Source organism: Diadema setosum, chromosome 7 (genome assembly GCF_964275005.1).
Source record: "Diadema setosum chromosome 7, eeDiaSeto1, whole genome shotgun sequence".
In the NCBI taxonomy this organism is placed as follows: domain Eukaryota; kingdom Metazoa; phylum Echinodermata; class Echinoidea; order Diadematoida; family Diadematidae; genus Diadema; species Diadema setosum.
The window spans coordinates 4682192-4701070 of record NC_092691.1 but is presented as its reverse complement, the minus strand read 5'-3'; the positions used below and the strand labels follow the sequence as shown (position 1 = coordinate 4701070).

The window sequence follows — 18879 nt, the reverse complement described above, 5'->3', positions numbered from 1 at the left end:
GAGCAATTAGGCGCATTCATCCCTCATCTTTCTTGGCAATAAAACATTGAAGTCACACAACATACAACTCACGGTCGCTTCATAGGGCATAGTTATCTCTTAGTAGTAGTAATATATATATATATATATATATGAAGAGTTTGTTTGCAAAAACCGATAAGTCCATTTTTGAAGATTTTGAAGTACGATCTCTGTCATAAAGTATAAAATAATACCTTTTAAATGATATATTGGTTACTACATATAAAGCTATATTTTTGAAGATATGGTCAAAAGAAGCAAAAATTTTCTTATTATTCTCTTTATTTTTCTTGACCTTTAATCGCAAATATCTCCATTTGGCAAATATGGACTTATCGGTTTTTGCAAACAAACTCTTCATATATATATATATATATATATATATATATATATATATACATATACTTCATACGCGTACTAAGGTATAAAGATACTAAACCCCACCCCCCCCCTCCAAAAAAAAAGAGTCAGTGAAAAGATGTCATTCAGTAAAAGGCAATATTCATGATAATGATCATAATAGATCGATTTCTTTTGAGGTTATCCCGGATCTTCTGCCACTGACATTACAGGTTGCATGATGTCGAAGAAGAAGAAGAAGTAAAAACAAGCTGAAAAAACAAGCAAACGAAATGTACGTATCCATGGGGACAGACTGATAATAGCTTTGGAAGACTGAAACTTGAGATCTCCGAGCATTTTAACAACATTATTGATGCTATGGGGACCAAGATTCCAGCGGAACCCCCCCCCCCCACGTCTGTACCCGAACTGTCAAGCTCACGTCTGACTGTCCTGCATAGGTACTTGCAAGGAATGAACAGCAGATGTTACGTCTTATACCTCTAATCAACTGACATTGCTAAAAGATGCAACGTTGGATAGCTTTGCAAAACCGCAATTCAGGTTTTTGATCAAGAACTTATAATTATAATAATATGTTGTGGACCTTTTTCCCCTTTTTTGATCAAATCTCTTTTATTTGCTTTGTCATGACATGAACAAAATAACAATCACATTAAAATTAGACACAATGTATGCGGTAGTACACCAGAAGCGCAACACACAGGCACACACACTATACGTGCAATGCACATTATGTAGGTGCGTGTGCGTGTGTATGCGTGTGTTCGTGTCTGTGTGTGTCTATGCAATATGTTTATACTAAGGCGAGACAAGCACATGTTATATCTGCAGTAAATTATAATTCATAACAAGGGGGGAAAATATGGGCCAACTTTTTTCTCATCTATTTTGATGATATCATGCTGGTTGCGAAACAACCAAAAATCACCAAATATTGATTGGAAGACAAGACTAAAATTCTATCACCAATGGTTTAAAAAAAAATGACTAAGTTTCATCATTTTGGTGACTGAAACATCATCTGGCAACGGTGACAGGAAATTAATGTTGCTAGTGCGGACACCCTGGAAAATACCACCGGTCATTTATACACAGCGCCTGAAAGAGCGCGAAACATGGAGTAGAGGCAGAAATGGCAGCATTGGATTTGCGGAATGGCACAAGCGAACACTGTTGCGGGGAATTCGAAAGAATATGTGCCACTTTTGTTGTTCTGTCATATCATCTGGCCGCGATGAAAGAAAAAAAAGTGGGGGAAACTTACATCTGGTCTGTGCAATGATCGGGTTTTTCCATCCGATACCCCTCCTGTGTCCTGTGCACCACCTCTCGTCCGTCCATGCCCGAGTAAGGAATGCCGCCCAGTGTGTAGATTTCATACAACACGATCCCAAACGACCAGCTGCAGGAAGGAAAGAGCGGGAAACGCGCACATTGGTGAAATGAAATCACGTGATGAGGCATTGGCCTCGTTCCTCAAGATTCTACCAAGAGAGGTGCGATTCATCATCACTCACAGAATGTAACAGATGCGGAAGATTTTAGTGATGCGCAAACCCCCTTCAAATTTAATAAAATAATGAGTGAAATGTAGGCTGATCATCTATTACTGGCGCCTGTAATTGATTCAATATAAGTACCAACTAAAGTGCGCAAATATTTAGTGAAGGGCGATTTCGCATCCCCTAGATGGTTGAGAATGATTTTCACTGATCTATGACAGTGTATGACGCAGTTTTTAGCAGTTTCAGGCTTGACGATTTTTCCATGACAGATTTGAAAAATTGGAAAGCTTCAAAGAGATCTCTATAATTGGGGGATTTCCCATGGATTTTCTGCATTGTTGTTGTTGTTGTTTTTTTTTTCTATTGTAAAGAGATGAGGTGAACTCACACATCACTTTGGATGGTGCACTGTCCAATGGTGTTCGTCTCCAGGCTAACCCACTTCACGGGTCGCTTCCTGTCTGGCGCCAGGCGCTTGTATCCGCTCTGATAAATGTCGTCTGCCAAGCCAAAGTCCGATATCTTTACCTCCAGCCCCTCACCTACCAGCACGTTACGCGCCGCCAGGTCTCCGTGATAGTAGCGCGCCTTGAAGATGTACTCCTGCAGTCGCCAACAAAAACATAGAGAGTTAATAGTGAAAGATCATGTTTCAGCACCAAATCCGCCCGCATCCACCCCTTGGGTATATAAACCAGCTATTAGGATGATGGAGAACATCCTATTCTGGGAGACAACAGCGAAAGATGAAACGATTCTAAAGGATGGTGGTACGAGCTCCCGAGAGATGGTTCTTCGTTTTTATCATCATTTTTTGTCACATATCAAGCATGCGGTAAACCAACGTAGGACCAATATTCATACCAATAGAAGGATTGAATTTCTCCTAAAAATCTGCCCACTCTAAGTCATCATCGTAGCTTTAAGCAACTTGATGTCCAAAAGTAGAAGTAATGGCATTTTGGGGAGAAGAAAAAAGAGCAAGCTCGAGGTTGACATCCTGCAAAATATCAAGCTTCATCATCCTTTTTAAAACATTTCAGTAACAAAAGTATTGGAGTAGTCAAACATGACAAAGTTGAGACGATGACAAAGTTACAACTATTTTATTCTTCATTTTCTCAAGATATTCATCTTTCCACCATTATAAGGATCTAACAGAAGTGTTTGGGGCGGGATGTGATGATCTCATAGCATGGAATTAGAGAAGTAAAGAATGCAGCACTTGGAAGAGGAAAACTTCTGACATATTCCTACCAGACAATCATAAGATAAAGAAATTATCATTAAATTGTCATTCATCTTTTTTTTTTCTTTTTTCTTTTTAAGGGAGGGGCAATGATTACCGACAAGATATCAGGCATGCATTCTAAAGAAGAACACCTCAGAAGACTCCTGGTCACGGCTGGCATTATTCATTGCATTTGTTATTAACATCGCTCGAATAATGGAGGGGGAAAAGGAGAAAAAAAAATGCTTACCCGAAAACGTTTCCACAAATTACTTTCATGATGTTTGATTTCTATTGAATTACCATGTCATCAGATTCTTGAATCATCAAGCCTCAAATGAAGCTGAATGCAGCTGGCAAAAAACAATCATGTAACCGTCATAATACGAAACATATTCCCTCGATTCCTCAGTTTAACATTTTTTGATATCATTTGATGGAAATGACTGAAAGGAATATGTCGCTAAAGTAATTTGAGGAGGAGTCTCTTGTGCTAACTTGATTGCGCTCTGCCATTTTGATCATATTTGATCGGAACACAAGAAATTGTTACCCTGAAAGACGAACGTTCTATGTTTAGAAAAAAAATATGTAGCCAGAGTACGCAACTCCACTATGGTTTCTCGCCTGAATAAATTGTATCTCTTATTATCTTTTTTCTTCACTATTTCTTCCCGCTTTCCCTTCATCACATCGTCATTTTAAATCGCTTGAAATAAAACCTCATAACTTCAATCTTCCCCTTCTTCAAAGACATTCTTTACACATACATTTTATTGCGCTCCCTGACGACGAATGTGACGACAACTTTTATTTTCTTTTTTTCGCATGTGCGTCTGTAATTGTAACATAATACATGTGTGGGTACCTCTGTGCGTGCATATCTCTTTGTCTGAACGTATGTATTCATGTATGTGTGTGTAGGCGATTAAATGGCTGGATAGATGGTTGTCGTTGTTTTTTGTCTTTGTACATGAATGTCAGAGTGAGTGAGTGTACTGAAATAAAAGTATGTTATACCAAGCAAAATTGCAAGTCACCTTAGTTTAATACTCGTTTCAAAGACATACATGATAATAATATTCCCACTTTCATGTAGGCCTTCCCAAAAGGATAGTGAATAATGCATAAAGACGTATCATTATATATATATATATATATATATATATATATATATATATATATATATATATATATATATAAATGCGTCTTCGTATGCCTACGTAAAACTGTTGAATTCAGCTAGAAAAGTCTACGACGACAGTTTTAATGTAAATGTGAAATCGCTTGGAGGGATGAGCTAAACTTAGACCTAAGTGAACACCTCTTCTTGGTTTTATGTCGCGTCACCCGCCTCCTGGCCTCGACCCAGGAAACTGTCTGATGTTTGACATTTTCAAGTACGTTATAGGAAATTACAGCTACATCACAAGGGGCTGCGTCAGTAATGAATATGCCGAATGTAACAAAATTTATTACATCTGCGCTCTAAGAGAGTATCGGAGAGAGAGCGAGAGATGCTCATTGCACATTACAATGTGGTGTGGGGGAGAGAATGATGCACATCCGCTCATACATACAACACACACACACAAACACACACTCACACATAAGCACACGCACGCACACTATTTTTGGTTTCTTTTAATGTTGCTTTTAACTTGAGCATGATATACAGTGTGCTGTCGGCGCTTCTTGATCAACATAATAACTGTGACCACGAATGTAGCCCCACTGCTACCATATCGTCTTTCGTTTGTTTCTGAGGAGTGTGTTAAACAAAATGCACTCTGCATAATAATAGAACAACATCTCAAGTCCTCGTGGAGCACATGTAGGGAACGCTGTACAGTGGGGCTGGGGCTGCATCATCCCTCCCCCCCCCCCCCCACACACACACACGCACACACACACACAAACACACAAACACACACACACACACAATTTGACTCTTATCAAAAAAGAGAAAAACAAGACAGAATCAAAATTTTAAAAAAAATCACAACGGAGTCCATGACTGTTGGAGGGATACGTGAGATCTTCCCCACAAAGCATGGGGAGGGGGCCTGACGTTTGATACCTTATAACATGTCTAGCCGTTTTTAAGACATACATGGACAGAAAGGCGTTTTAAATTCTTAAGTCTCAAAAAAAAAAACTTAGAGTGGTCTGTGAACGAGGAGGATTAATTATTAGCCTTTTGAGATTTTTGTTACCAACATGCAGGATTCAACCCATATAGATTTTACAGTCACGCAATTTATGAATTACGTGTTCTCCCTGTAATAATCTTGTCCTCTAGAGAACTCTCGGGAATCGTAAAAGTATCCATTTACCACGCCTACACAAGCACCTGAGGAGGCAGGGCTGTAATTTTACAGCTGCCGCTTCCACACAGTCAACACATTACCTGATAATGCCGGATCATTTCGGCTGTGTGCAGAATCTGTCCCGGGGGACGTTTTTTGAATTAGGCATCTTATCTACCTTTCACGCTCTTTATTGGCACATTAATCGTGCAAGCAAGTCCGTAAAAGTGCACACTTGGCGATCAAATCAAGCCGTGTTTTTGCAGGAGAGTGCCAAACGAGAAAGTCCGGCCTGATATCAACAGTTGGCGCGTAGAATCCACGCTGTAGCGACAAGACTGTACGACGTGCACAAGTCGTGGTGAACGTGTCGGCTTGACGAATTGATATTTACTCATCGCCTTCAAGATCATCCCACGCGTTAGTTAGGCACTAGATTTCCCGGCTCTGAAATATACCACAGAGATATAATACATCCTCCGCCCCACTCCCTCAGGTGGTCATCTGTACCGAATGCGCGTGCCCGATTTTTCGAGAAAAGGAGTTCAATTTAGGGGCTCAATTCCCGAAAAATCGTTGAAATAGAGGGTCTTTTAGAATTTTTCCCTACATATCTTTTATTAGGGATATAGTGTTAAAATCTTTCCGCAATAATCCTGAAGTATAGGGTCCAGAAAAGGTTAGTTTCAGAGGGGTCATCCCCCTAGACCGACACCCACGAGTTATACAGCCCACGAATTTGACACTGAAAACAGGTCCATGAGTCATACAGCTCACGAGTCATACAGCCCATGAGTTCAACACTAGGCAAACAAGGAAAAGTAGAAATTACGCGGTGCGTAATATATGTCCCCGCCGGAAGTAGCATTTAGTAGCAAAATGTACAATATAGGTAAAAAGATGAAGGTCAAAGGTCAAAGAAGTCAAAGGTCAAAATTCTATGTAGAAGTTTTGAAGCCCTCACCTAGTGCCATCACATAAAGCAAACGGAATCGAAATCGGGTTAGAAATGGTGAAGGAGTAGCATTTTGTAGCCAATGTACAATATAGGTAAAAAAATCAAGGTCAAAGGTCAAAGAAGTCAAAGGTCAAAATTCTGTGTAGAAGTTTTGAAGCCCTCACCTAGTGCCATCACTTAAAGCAAACGGAATTGAAATCGGGTTACAAATGGCAAAGGAGTAGCATTTTGTAGCAAAATGTACAATATAGGTCAAAAATCAAGGTCAAAGGTCAAAGAAGTCAAAGGTCAAAATTCTGTGTAGAAGTTTTGAAGCCCTCACCTAGTGCCATCACATAAAGCAAACGGAATCAAAATCGGGTTAGAAATGGCGAAGGAGTAGCATTTTGTAGCAAAATGTACAATATAGGTCAAAAATCAAGGTCAAAGGTCAAAGAAGTCAACGGTCAAAATTCTGTGTAGAAGTTTTGAAGCCCTCACCTAGTGCCATCACATAAAGCAAACGGAATCAAAATCGGGTTAGAAATGGCGAAGGAGTAGCATTTTGTAGGCAATGTACAATATAGGTCAAAAATCAAGGTCAAAGGTCAAAAAAGTCAAAGGTCAAAATTCTGTGTAGAAGTTTTGAAGCCCTCACCTAGTGCCATCACTTAAAGCAAACGGAATTGAAATCGGGTTACAAATGGCGAAGGAGTAGCATTTTGTAGCAAAATGTACAATATAGGTCAAAAATCAAGGTCAAAGGTCAAAGAAGTCAAAGGTCAAAATTCTGTGTAGAAGTTTTGAAGCCCTCACCTAGTGCCATCATATAAAGCAAACGGAATCAAAATCGAGTTAGAAATGGCGAAGGAGTAGCATTTTGAAGCAAAATGTACAATATAGGTCAAAGGTCAAGGTCAAAGGTCACAATTGAAATTCTGTATAGAAGTTTCAAAGCTCCCATGTAGTGCTATCATATAAAGCAAACAGAATCAAAATCGGGTTAGAAATGGCGAAGGAGTAGCATTTTGAACATTTTGATCACACACGGACGCACACACGGACGGACACACGGACGGACACACGGACACACGGACGGACACACACACGTACGGAGCCCGTTTCATAGTCCCCTGCTCGAACTCGTTCGGCGGGGACAATAAAGCCCATGAGTTCGACAGATACAACACGAGGCTTAATGTGTCGGTCTCGTGGGCCTTGTTAGCTTAGTGTCGAACTAATGGGCTGTATGACTCGTGAGCTGTATAACTCATGTGCTGTATGACTTGTGAGTTGTATGACTCGTTGGCTGTATGACTCGTGGGTGTCGGTCTCGTGACGTGCACCCGTTTCAAACCCCCGGGAAAAAAAACCGAAATAGGGGTATGCGGCTTCTTGCTGCTTGGCCGGATTCTCCTGAATGTGCTTTACTGTGCATGTTTTGCTGCAAAACATGATGGGCGCTGGCCCTCTTTTTGCAAGGATGTAGATCTTCTCTGGAATATTCAGTATGAGAAAATTCCCATAAATATGTTCTTGTCTATACACCCTTTGCCTTGGAACTCTTCCTTTATTTAGGGGGTAGTTTGCTACATAGCTTATCTTCCAAAAACCACTGAAAGGGGGTAATTTTGATGGCTTCCCTTCCAAAAGCCCGTGGTAGGGGGTCACAATCCTACCCCATCTCCATCCTCGAAGGGGTTATCTGTAAGAATCTGGAACAACCATATGAATAATAATGTATTATGGTTGACGGCCTGAGGGAGATGCATCCTGACTCTGGAATGAGTTGGTTTTCTTCATTTTTTGAATCGGTATATATGTGTTCATCTCCAATTCTAAGAATGTCCTAAAAAAGACACAAAGACGGGAAAATAGGGGGGGGGGGGGACACCTTACCCTGAACCTAATTCAAAGGTCTAGGAGTGTTTTGAAATTCATGCCATTTCGGTTCTTCATAACATTCATTGTCTTGGCGTTGAAGGAAACATATCGGATGTAAATGTAATATCTCTTGCCAACTTCAATTTTAATATACATGTACATATTTTCATCCTTTAGATATAACTGTGTCTGGCAGGAATGATTTTACCAGTTTGAAAATAGTTTTGGGTGCTCAACAAAGCGGGAGAATGCACAAGTATTTGGGGGGGGGGGAGGAACTGAGAATACTTTTTAGTACATAGAGAGGAGCATTACATCTGCAATTTCCGCTAGCCTGTTTTCTTTGATGTTGCGCTCGTCATACCACTAAAGACTGATGTGACGACTAGAGCTGAGAGAGTTGGGCTATGATCTTTTTTTTTTTCTTTCTTTCTTTCTTTCTTTGCTTTCTCAGCTTAAAGTCGACAGCTTTCGTGCACTTCGCTCGTATTGAAAAGTTCAAAGAGACGCCCATCGAAATAATATATCAACTACTCTTGTATGCTTGGTCATCTACTAGTTTTTCAATCTGCAAGCGTTAAATTACTGAACAAAAAAAAAGAACAAGACAAAACTTTCCATTGATTTTTTTTTTTTGGGGGCAGCGTGCTTTTAGCACGTCCACACATTTAGATATTTTTTTAATGAATTGTGATCATTAAGGCATATGGAAGTTGGCATGAAAGATAAACATAATTTCGTTGCTCCGTTTATAACGTCTATATAGCCCCCACACTACACACACACACACACACACACACTCAAAACTATCACCTACGCCATCCACAAGATATATACGTACATAGGACCCATATATATATATATATATATATATATATATATATATAAATTATAATTTCATATATATTTATATACATGTATATTTGCTTCAAGGAGTGCATGGTTGTTTTAGATAGAAAGCAGCTGCTCTCATTTAATCGCCATGCTTTGAGAAACCGCCCCAAAAATAACGTTAACTCAGAATCTCAAACACTCCTAATTCCGGTCAAATGCTTTGCAAAAAGACGTTATTCTCTTTAAGATGTTCTGTGCGAATGTACTTAATAGTCATTATTATCATTGTTTCGTCTAATATCGTTCCTCGCAACCTTCTCCGGCTTTCTCGGGTTCTGCATTCAAAAAAAGTTTCTTATCCATTTGATTCATTTACATTAGTGGAAAAGGTGGAAATATAATCTTTTTATTGCAAAGGATGGGTCAGCAAAGAGTCAAATCCCATGCACGTTTAAAATGCAAACTCATCGTTTTGAGACAAGTGGGCGAAAATAAATGAGGGAGAGGGAGAACGGGGGCAACAAAAAAGTCTTCTTCTTCTTTTCTTTTTTTCTTCTACTTCTTCTTCTCTCACTCGCCGAAGTTTGTGTGAACAGACGTGTGAAAGATACAGTTACTGTGGTAATTCGGGAAAAAATCGATTTAGCGGTCGTGCAAAGGCGTTGACCGCTTCCGGAAGTGCACGGTCGTTTGCTACAACAGTGCAGTGCTTGCATAATGGTTAGAAGACGCGCTCTCCACACAAGTCATTCTCTATATAAATCAGTCACTCTACTAGTCTGGTCTCCAGACCCTTTGCAAACTGTAGTCCCTTCCATAAAATGCGCCCTTCAATGCCCTTCGATGTCGTCTTTGCCGAACGTCTGCAGGACCATACAGCTCAATGACGCTACTTCTTTGGTCGTTAGAGGGCGTCGATATTCGGGGGAGACAAAAAATAGTATAGGCAGATGGTCTAGAAGGGAGACTAGCATTCGACGCAAGGCGGAATCAAAGACGGCTGACAACAACAGATTATACGAGGAAACAACCTCTGCAATAAAGTATTTATCTTGACTCCAGGACCTAGAGCGAACTAAATCAGCCATGATATTCCTTTACTTAACACTTGATTGATGTAGAAGCTCAGTTTTGCACGGCTGCCGGTTCAAGAAGAATGGACGTTATGACAGTAACAATACGTCGGTTGAGAATGATAAGGGCGTTAAGTTGCCACTAAACCCATAGTGTTCAAGACAACTTAGCGCCCTTCTCATTCTCAACAGACGATTTTCAGAAAATATCTATGCAACGGCATAAAATCAAGCGTCTCCTTGTTCTCACTACATACACCGATTTGACGCAGACAATTTTTAAAATACGATATGTAGACATGGAAACAAAGTGACTTGCGCATATGCAAAATAACGCCTTTTGCGCACATGAGTGTAGTTAGTAATCGGCTTGTTTGTTTAACATGGCGTTTCCACTCTATATAGATGTGACTTCATGTCAAGAAATGTATACGTAAACTGAGAGTCGAAGAGTAGAAATTGAGGACCACTAGCTCTAAACATTAAATTATAACATGCAAAGAGACTACTAGTATGGTAATAATTATTTGCTTGTTTATGTGTATGTAGCTTCATGCAGTCTAACCGTCTACTCCAAAGAAATCCTAACCTTTGACCTCTTGTTGGCGCCCAAAATCTACTACTCCGTGAAATATCTCTTACACTACCTGTAAAATAGAATCACCCCAAAATATAATAATAATAATAAACCATTTTTATAGAGCGCAAATTACATTCAAGTCTCTAAGCGCTTATATCCATAGCTATATTCATCTTATGTGTAAGTGTGTGTGCGTGTGTGTGAGAGAGAAATCAGACAGACAGACAGAAAGGAAGAGCTGAAAAAAAAAACAATTTTGACAGAGAAAATCATCTATCATGAGGAAGTCGCATTCGTATAGAGAAATCCGATATACGCTCACTGCCTTTTTCTGTGTACTCCATAATTTCTGTCTTTTGCTTGTCTTTGCTTGCCATTTCCACCGTCTGTTGTTCACATTGTAAGATATAAAGAAAATCCTCTCATATCCCAGTATCCAACAAAGCGGGGCATCTCTTTTATCGCAATAATATTGCTGCTGTTGCTGCTGCTGCTATTTTCTTTTTATATAATGTTTATATAAAGTGCCAGAACGCTTTTGAAGAAACCAAATATGTATTTTCACTAACGCTGAGACTAATGTTTGAATTGCAGTCAACCATGGGGTAGAAACATGAGATGTGAGTGGAGTTTGCCACTATTCGCTTCTCAAAATTAGATATGCTTAATCAGCCGGTATACGAGAAATCGTATACAAGGTAAAATAGTCACATTACATTGCCAATAATTACTTTTCATCTATCATTGCTGGGAATTTGGTTGAAAGACGAGAACACTTTTGTATGAATACCCAACTATGAGGCATGTTTTGCTTTGTCAACTTCCAGTACTGCCTGTATCATAGCTTGTAAAAAAAAAATCAAATCAAAAGTCATATTCATGAAAGCGTTTTAATCTTATTATGTCTTGAGTACACTAAATAAGGAAGCGTTGGGGGTATCATGACGCATTGTGAGGTATTTCAGTGCTCTTTTAATTTCTTTGTACATTAAGTTAAGAATTGATAACCACTGTCCTCACATGTCAATAGTTCCTCTGCACATTTTCTCCTTTCCCTTTGTGTCATAGAACGAAGATTCTAGGGCTTAAAGGGGATGGCTAGTATCTGATCACCGGGAATCAGTGGGAATGCCGGGGGATGATTGTTCCAATTCTTGTGGGATTCATTTAAGAGTACATTATATATCTATTGTTGTGTGAAAATCATTTGCTTCAGAATGGTCTCATATTCAAGTAATGTCTTCCTATTGTCTTCCTATTATGACAGTCTTGTCTCGTTCTGTCTTGTATTTAAGTCCCCCTTTATAAGTTTTATCTTCCCAGTCTCGTTTAATGTCCATTCGCCTGTGTATGTGAGTCTGTTACTCTGTCTTATTATTGGGCTTCCAGACTTTTTTATCTGACTTTATTCCCAATTTTTCCCCTTTTTTGCATCAGTTCATTTTCTATTGACATTCTGTACCTGAGGGGCCCACATTCTACAAGCATTGCCTTTTTAGTGGGTCCCTCCATTTTTTGATATTTTGTGTAATGTTATATCGTCTATATCACTTCAGTCAATTTTCATTACAACATTATTTGTTACCTCAAGGTTCCACAATTATGTTTTATCGATTTACTCTGTTTCGATTATATGTACCCTTATTCTCTGTTACCAAAGAATGTGAAATGTTTCTTTTCGAAAAATGAAATAAAGTTTGAATTGAAAAAAAAAAATGTGCAGTTTAATGGTTCCAGGCTAGCATGCCTGTACAGTGACGGGGCATTAAACTGCACATTACTTTAATATGAGACCGTTCTGAAGCAAATAATTTTCACACAACAATAGATACATAATTTACTCTTCAATGAATCCCACAAGAATTGGAACAATCATCAACCAGCATTCCCACTGATTCCCACTTATCAGTTACTAGCCATCCCCTTTAACTTCGATCTAAAATCGAAGTATAGGCATGATATCACAAGTCATTTGAACTACATGCAATAGACATTCTAACCCTCAACGAAGAGATGCGAATTCGAGCTATGAGTGAAATACAATGTGACTACCCACTTTAAAGAGCAATGTTATGAAGCATATTGCTGCCACTATAGCAACCTCTTAAAAGGGGGCGTGTCATCTTTGCAATCATATGGAAAATCCAGAAAGGTCAGATTGGATGCTTGAGAAACGTGTTACGATGCAGAATTTGACTGTAGATAATTATATGAGGCTAAAAGATGCCTAACTAGGTTAAAAATGTATTGAACCTTATGAAGGTTCGTTGGTATGAACTTTTACAATATTTTACAGGCATTCATTGCCAAGTGATCCACATAAATTCATTGAAGAAGTTTAGTATACCCCCTCCCCTCCGAACAGAAGATCTAGTCTTTGTACAAATTGTTTTAACGCGTAATAATATACATTAAAATAATCATGTTTTTATGGAAACGTCTGCACTTTCAATCACAGTCGATTTATAAGGAAGAGAGCTTTTCTCCGAGGAAGATGTGGGTTTATATAAAACATCACGCCAGAAATACCACGTGGAAGATCACTTATACCGTTACTCCTTAATCACGCAGAATCGTGCCGTTATGAGATGCATAAAAAACATAATGATATCAATTCTTTTCAGCTCGGACGAATAAAATCATACAAAAGGAATCTCTTCATCAAAGGGAGACGTGAAACTTTAGAGAGATTCTGTATAGTTACCATTCCTCTTGCTATTTGGCGAGCTATCTGTAGTTGGTTAGCTGACGTCAGGTCGAACGTGTTATCTTTTTGTCGGTACTTGTCCTGCGCGGGGAGAGATATAAAAGGGAATTAAGATTAGTGATTAAAGATGATTTAATGCCTAAATTAAAGGAAATATTACGTCAGTCAAGGAGAGTTTAGATTGTTAATATATATATATATATATATATATATATATATATATATATATATATATATATATATATATATATATCAGGGCTGCACACTAACCCATTTTTTCTGCCGGTCCGACATGTCTCTGTCGGACCGGTAGATGCCTCATTTTACCATTTTTTAACGGTCCGAACAGAAAACTTACCGGTCAACAACGGCAACCTAAAAAAAACATTTAATTACTTGCAAATTTATTTTCTTGTTTTTATGGACGTACCCCCCCCCCCCCATGTACATTTTACTGATTAATGTCTTTTTAAACTTGAATTATTTATTGCACAAGAAATAAAAAAATGAGAAAAAAAAATAGAATGTTTGTTCGTGAATTACAGTGTAAAATGATAATGAAAAAAAAAATCAGATTGTATCATGCGTTTGTGACTTTTTCTAAACATCGGCGCACGAACTTGCTGCATAACCGTGATTTAATGAATTATTTTAGCTGTGATATTTTCTGATGCACGAGCTACAAGGGGTTCATTATTTTTCTTTCGACACTCTCTTCGCATTTGTGCATGCGTTCTGAAAGGTACACGACATGCAGGGCCGAATTCGCAATCCTCTTTGCGCCCATTTCTACCTCAAATATCAGCGGGATTGTGACGATTTCATGAATTACTTCGGCTGTATGATGCACGCGCCAAAAGGGGTGAAAATGTGTCCTTTATTTTTTTGCCGATATAAACTCTTCGAATTTCGTAAGTGCGTTCTTAAAAGATGTACCACACGGCCGAATTCATGATACTTTTTGCGCCTATTTTTACCTCAAATATCAGCGGGATTGTGACGATTTCATGAATTACTTCGGCTGTAATCTTTTATGATTCATGCGCCAAAAGGGGTTGAAAATGTGTCCTTTATTTTTTCCCGATAAACTCTTCGAATTTCGTATATAAGTGCGTTCTTAAAAGATGTTCCACACCGCCGAATTCATGATACTTTTTGCGCCTATATTTCTACCTCAAATATCAGCGGGATTGTGACGATTTCATGAATTACTTCGGCTGTAATCGTTTATGATTCACGCGCCAAAAGGGGTTGAAAATGTGTCCTTTTATTTTTTCCCGATAAACTCTTCGAATTTCGTAAGTGCGTTATTAAAAGATGTTCCACACCGCCGAATTCATGATACTTTTTGCGCCTTATTTCTACCTCAAACAAATTATCAGCGGAATTGTGGCAATTTCATGAATTACTTCGGGTGTAACTTTTTGTGATCTCATGCACGCACCAGCTAAAATGGTTGAAAATGCGTTCTTTATTTTTCTCCCCACAATCTCTTCGCATTCCGTACATAAAGATATACGACACGGCCGAATTCACGATCCTTTTTGCGCCTATTTCTACCTCAAATATCAGCGGGATTGCGATGATTTCATGAATAACTTCGGCTGTATTCTTTCATGATGAACGCGCCAAAAGGGGTTGAAAATGTGTCCTTTATTTTTTCCCGATAAACTCTTCGAATTTCGTAAGTGCGTTCTTAAAAGATGTATGTGTACCGCACAGCCGAATTCATGATACTTTTTGCGCCTATTTCTACCTCAAATATCAGAGGGATTGTGACGATTTCATGAATTATTTCGGCTGTAATCTTTTATGATTCACGCGCCAAAAGGGGTTGAAAATGTGTCCTTTTATCTTCTCCCGATAAACTCTTCGAATTCGTAAGTGCGTTCTTAAAAGATGTTCCACACCGCCGAATTCATGATACTTTTCGCGCCTATTTCTACCTCAAAATCAGCGGAATTGTGACGATTTCATGAATTACTTCGGGTGTAATCTTTTGTGATCCACGCACCAGCTAGAATGGTTGAAAATGCGTTCTTTATTTTTCTCCCCATAATCTCTTCGCGTTTCGTATACATAAAGGTATACGACACGGCCGAATTCACGATCCTTTTTGCGTCTATTTCTACCTCAGATATCAGCGGGATTGCGATGATTTCATGAATTACTTCGGCTGTAATCTTTTATGATGAACGCGCCAATATGGGTTGAAAATGTGTCCTTTATTTTTTTCTCTTCGCATTTCGTAAATGCGTTCTTAAAAGATATACGCCACGACCAAAAATCATAATTCTTTTTGCGCCTATTGTCTCCTCAAACTTCAACGGGATTGCGATGATTTTATGAATTATTATTCGGCTATAATCTTTATGATGCACGCGCCAAAACGGGTTGAAAATGTGTCCTGTATTTTTCTCCCAATAATCTCTTCACAAATCGTATACATGCGTTCTTAAAAGGTAGGCCTATACGACACGGCCGAATTCACGGTCCTTTTAGCGCCTATTTCTACATCAAATATCAGCGGGATTGCGATATTTCATCAATTATTTCGGCTGTCTTTTGTGATACACGCGACAGAAGGGTTGAAAATAAGTTCTTTATTTTTCTCCCGATAATCTCTTCACATTTGTGAATGCGTTTTCAAAATTATACACTGCACGCAGGGCCGAATTCGAGATTCTTTTGCGCCTATTATTGTTTACTCAAATTTCAACGGGATTGCGATAATTTCATGAATTACTCTTTGGCTGTAATCTATATGATGCAAGCGCCAAAAGGGGTTGAAAATGTGTACATTATTTTTATCCCGCTAATCTCCTACCATTTAGTACATGCGTTGTTAAAAGGTATACGACACGGCCGAATTCACGATCCTTTTTGCGTCTATTTCTACCTCAAATATCAGCGGGATTGTGGCGAATTCATGGATTACTTCGGATGTAATCTTTTGTAATGCACGCACCAGAAGGGTAAAAATGTGTCCTTTATTTTTCTCCCGATAATCTCGTTGCATTTGTGCATGCGTTTTTGATAACCGACACGGCATGCAGGACTGGATTCAAGATCTTTTTTGCGCCTATTTATTTCCTCAAATTTCAACGGGTTTGCGTTGATTTCATGAATTGTTATTCGGCTGTAATCTTTTATGATGCACGCACCAAATTAATGTCCTTATTTTTTTTTTCTCCTCTATAATCTCTTCGCATTTCGTACTTGTATGAGCTTTTGAAAGGTGTACGACGCGGCCGAATTCATGATCCTTTTTGGGACGATTTCTACCTGAAATATGTAAGCGGGACTGCGATGATTTCACGATTTTTTTTTCTCCCTTGTATTATCTCTTTACATTTTTTTAAGGGCCGATTTCGTGATCCTTTTCGCGCCTATCTTCATAATGAGACCATTCTGAACGAATGAAAATATTCATTTACTGTATCGCTGAATATAGAATATGTTTTTACTTTTTCTAAAAAGCTGCGAAGCCGGGATCGGATCGATCTTGCGTTAAAAAAAAAAAAAAAAAAAAATCATGAGTAAAATGACCCAGAAATGCGTGCGCTTCTATCAATGCTTCTTGTCTGGCATGACCGCCGATCGCAAGCAAACGAACAAACAAAACGGGATCGGGGAAACAATCCATGCATTTCAACAGTTACATTGTACCGTACATCCTTTGCATGTATTGCATAGCATGGCAGTGCGTGAGCAGCGCCAATGCGCAAGCGAGCGCGAATAACTGGTCGACTGCTAGTGCTCAAAACTAATATACAATGTATGTATGTTTACTTTACAAATTGCACCGGTAGACATATTCGAAAACTTGCGTAAAACGTGTTGAACAATGCGATATCTTGCATTCTGTTTCTCCCTGATCGGGGCTGATCTTTTTCTTTCTACTGACCCCGCCAATGCTTTTTTTTTTTTTACTGGTCATGTCGGACCGGTAACTTGTGGATTTCCTGAAAAGTTACCGGTCCGACAGTGACTTTTGCCGGTCTTGACCGTCGGACCGGCGCCAGTGTGCAGCCCTGTATATATATATATATTAAATATATGTAAATATGCATATATTCCTGAGAAATTCATTTTGTCAGTGGTTAAAAGAGAACCTCAACAGGTGAGACCGTTATTCTAAAATGTTTTCTACCTTTGACAATAGAGGGCGTTGTAAATAAGGATGAAACAAAGTACCAGTCGTGAACGAGACTTGGGGGAACCCAATATCAAAATTACGGGGCACCAACAACACAGTTCAAGTGGCATTCTAGATCCATTCTTCTCATTGGGTCTTTTTGAAATTTCTTCCGATGTGACTGCCAAAATTTAGGATTTCTAATGAACGCTATAGTATTTCGAGACCAGGGCTAGGGATGTGGGCTTTTACTCTTTTGGTGTTGATCTTAAGAGTCATCAGCATTTCAGACGAAAAATGACTATACTGGGTGCAATGTGGATCTGAAGAAGGAGATAAACTTCGGGATCTCACCTCTCGGCACTTCCAAAGGAAGTGTAAGAGGTCGCCGTACTTCATGTACTCGGTGATGAGATAGTAAGGCTCCTCCGTCGTGCAACAGCCTAGTATTGGTAGGATGTTTGGATGGGGGCCCAGGTCGATCATCAACCGTATCTCATTCAGAAAGTCCTCTTTCATAGCGGACGTGGCGTTAACTGCATAACATTATGAACAGAGTAACAGGTGGTGGTCATTGGATGGTGAAGCAAGAAGGGAGTGATGCTCGTTATTCCGAAGTTTCGTTAATCCAAAAATGAAAGAAGGTTCGTTATTCCGAAGGTTCGTTATTTCGAAGGTTCGTTAATCCAAACAGAAAATAAGGTTTGTGATTCTCAATTTGCTATTCTCAATGCTCGTTAATCCGAAAATGAAAATAAGGTTTGTTGGTTTGAAAATGAAAGAAAGTGTATAATAACGAATAGTTAAATTGCAAACCTTATTTTCATTTTCGGAATAACGAACCTTCGGAATAACATACTATAACCGCAAGGAGAACATATTTTGGGAGGATTTCACAGAGGTGAGCTCTACGAAATATTTGTCAACAGTTTTATCTACAGAAATGTTTGCGTCACCAGCAAATTGTAAAATGTTCATTTCTACTATCCCAACGTTTCAAATCTCTTTATCTAAGGGCTAATCTAGAAATTATTTTGCCTCATGCTGTTCTGCAGTTTTCATTTGGCAGATCAAATTTCTCCTTACGCTGTGTCCATGTTCAACGACCCTTGCCACATTATGTTAACAACATTAAACTTGTCGCCAAATACAGTGTCTCGTTGAAAGTTATTGTACTATGTTCACATCGCTTCCCGCTCTCCTCAATGACGGAATTTCGTCGAAGGAAGGTCATTTTTCTCTGTTGTAATGCAATCATTTCAAGCGTCTATTAAAGTGGAACTTGTCAAGACGT

At 39.0% G+C, this 18879-nt stretch overlaps 1 protein-coding gene across 1 annotated transcript in view; it reads right to left on the bottom strand.

The window, feature by feature from the left end:
- Positions 1 to 18879, bottom strand: part of LOC140230592 (uncharacterized) — a 36294-nt gene that overhangs the window by 428 nt on the left and 16987 nt on the right. The window contains exons 11-14 of the mRNA XM_072310734.1: positions 17940 to 18121; positions 13445 to 13528; positions 2281 to 2495; positions 1652 to 1789 (exon numbers count right to left, since the gene is read on the bottom strand). Of these exons, the coding sequence (XP_072166835.1) occupies positions 1652 to 1789; positions 2281 to 2495; positions 13445 to 13528; positions 17940 to 18121 (619 nt within the window). The remainder of the gene's footprint in view (positions 1 to 1651; positions 1790 to 2280; positions 2496 to 13444; positions 13529 to 17939; positions 18122 to 18879) is intronic.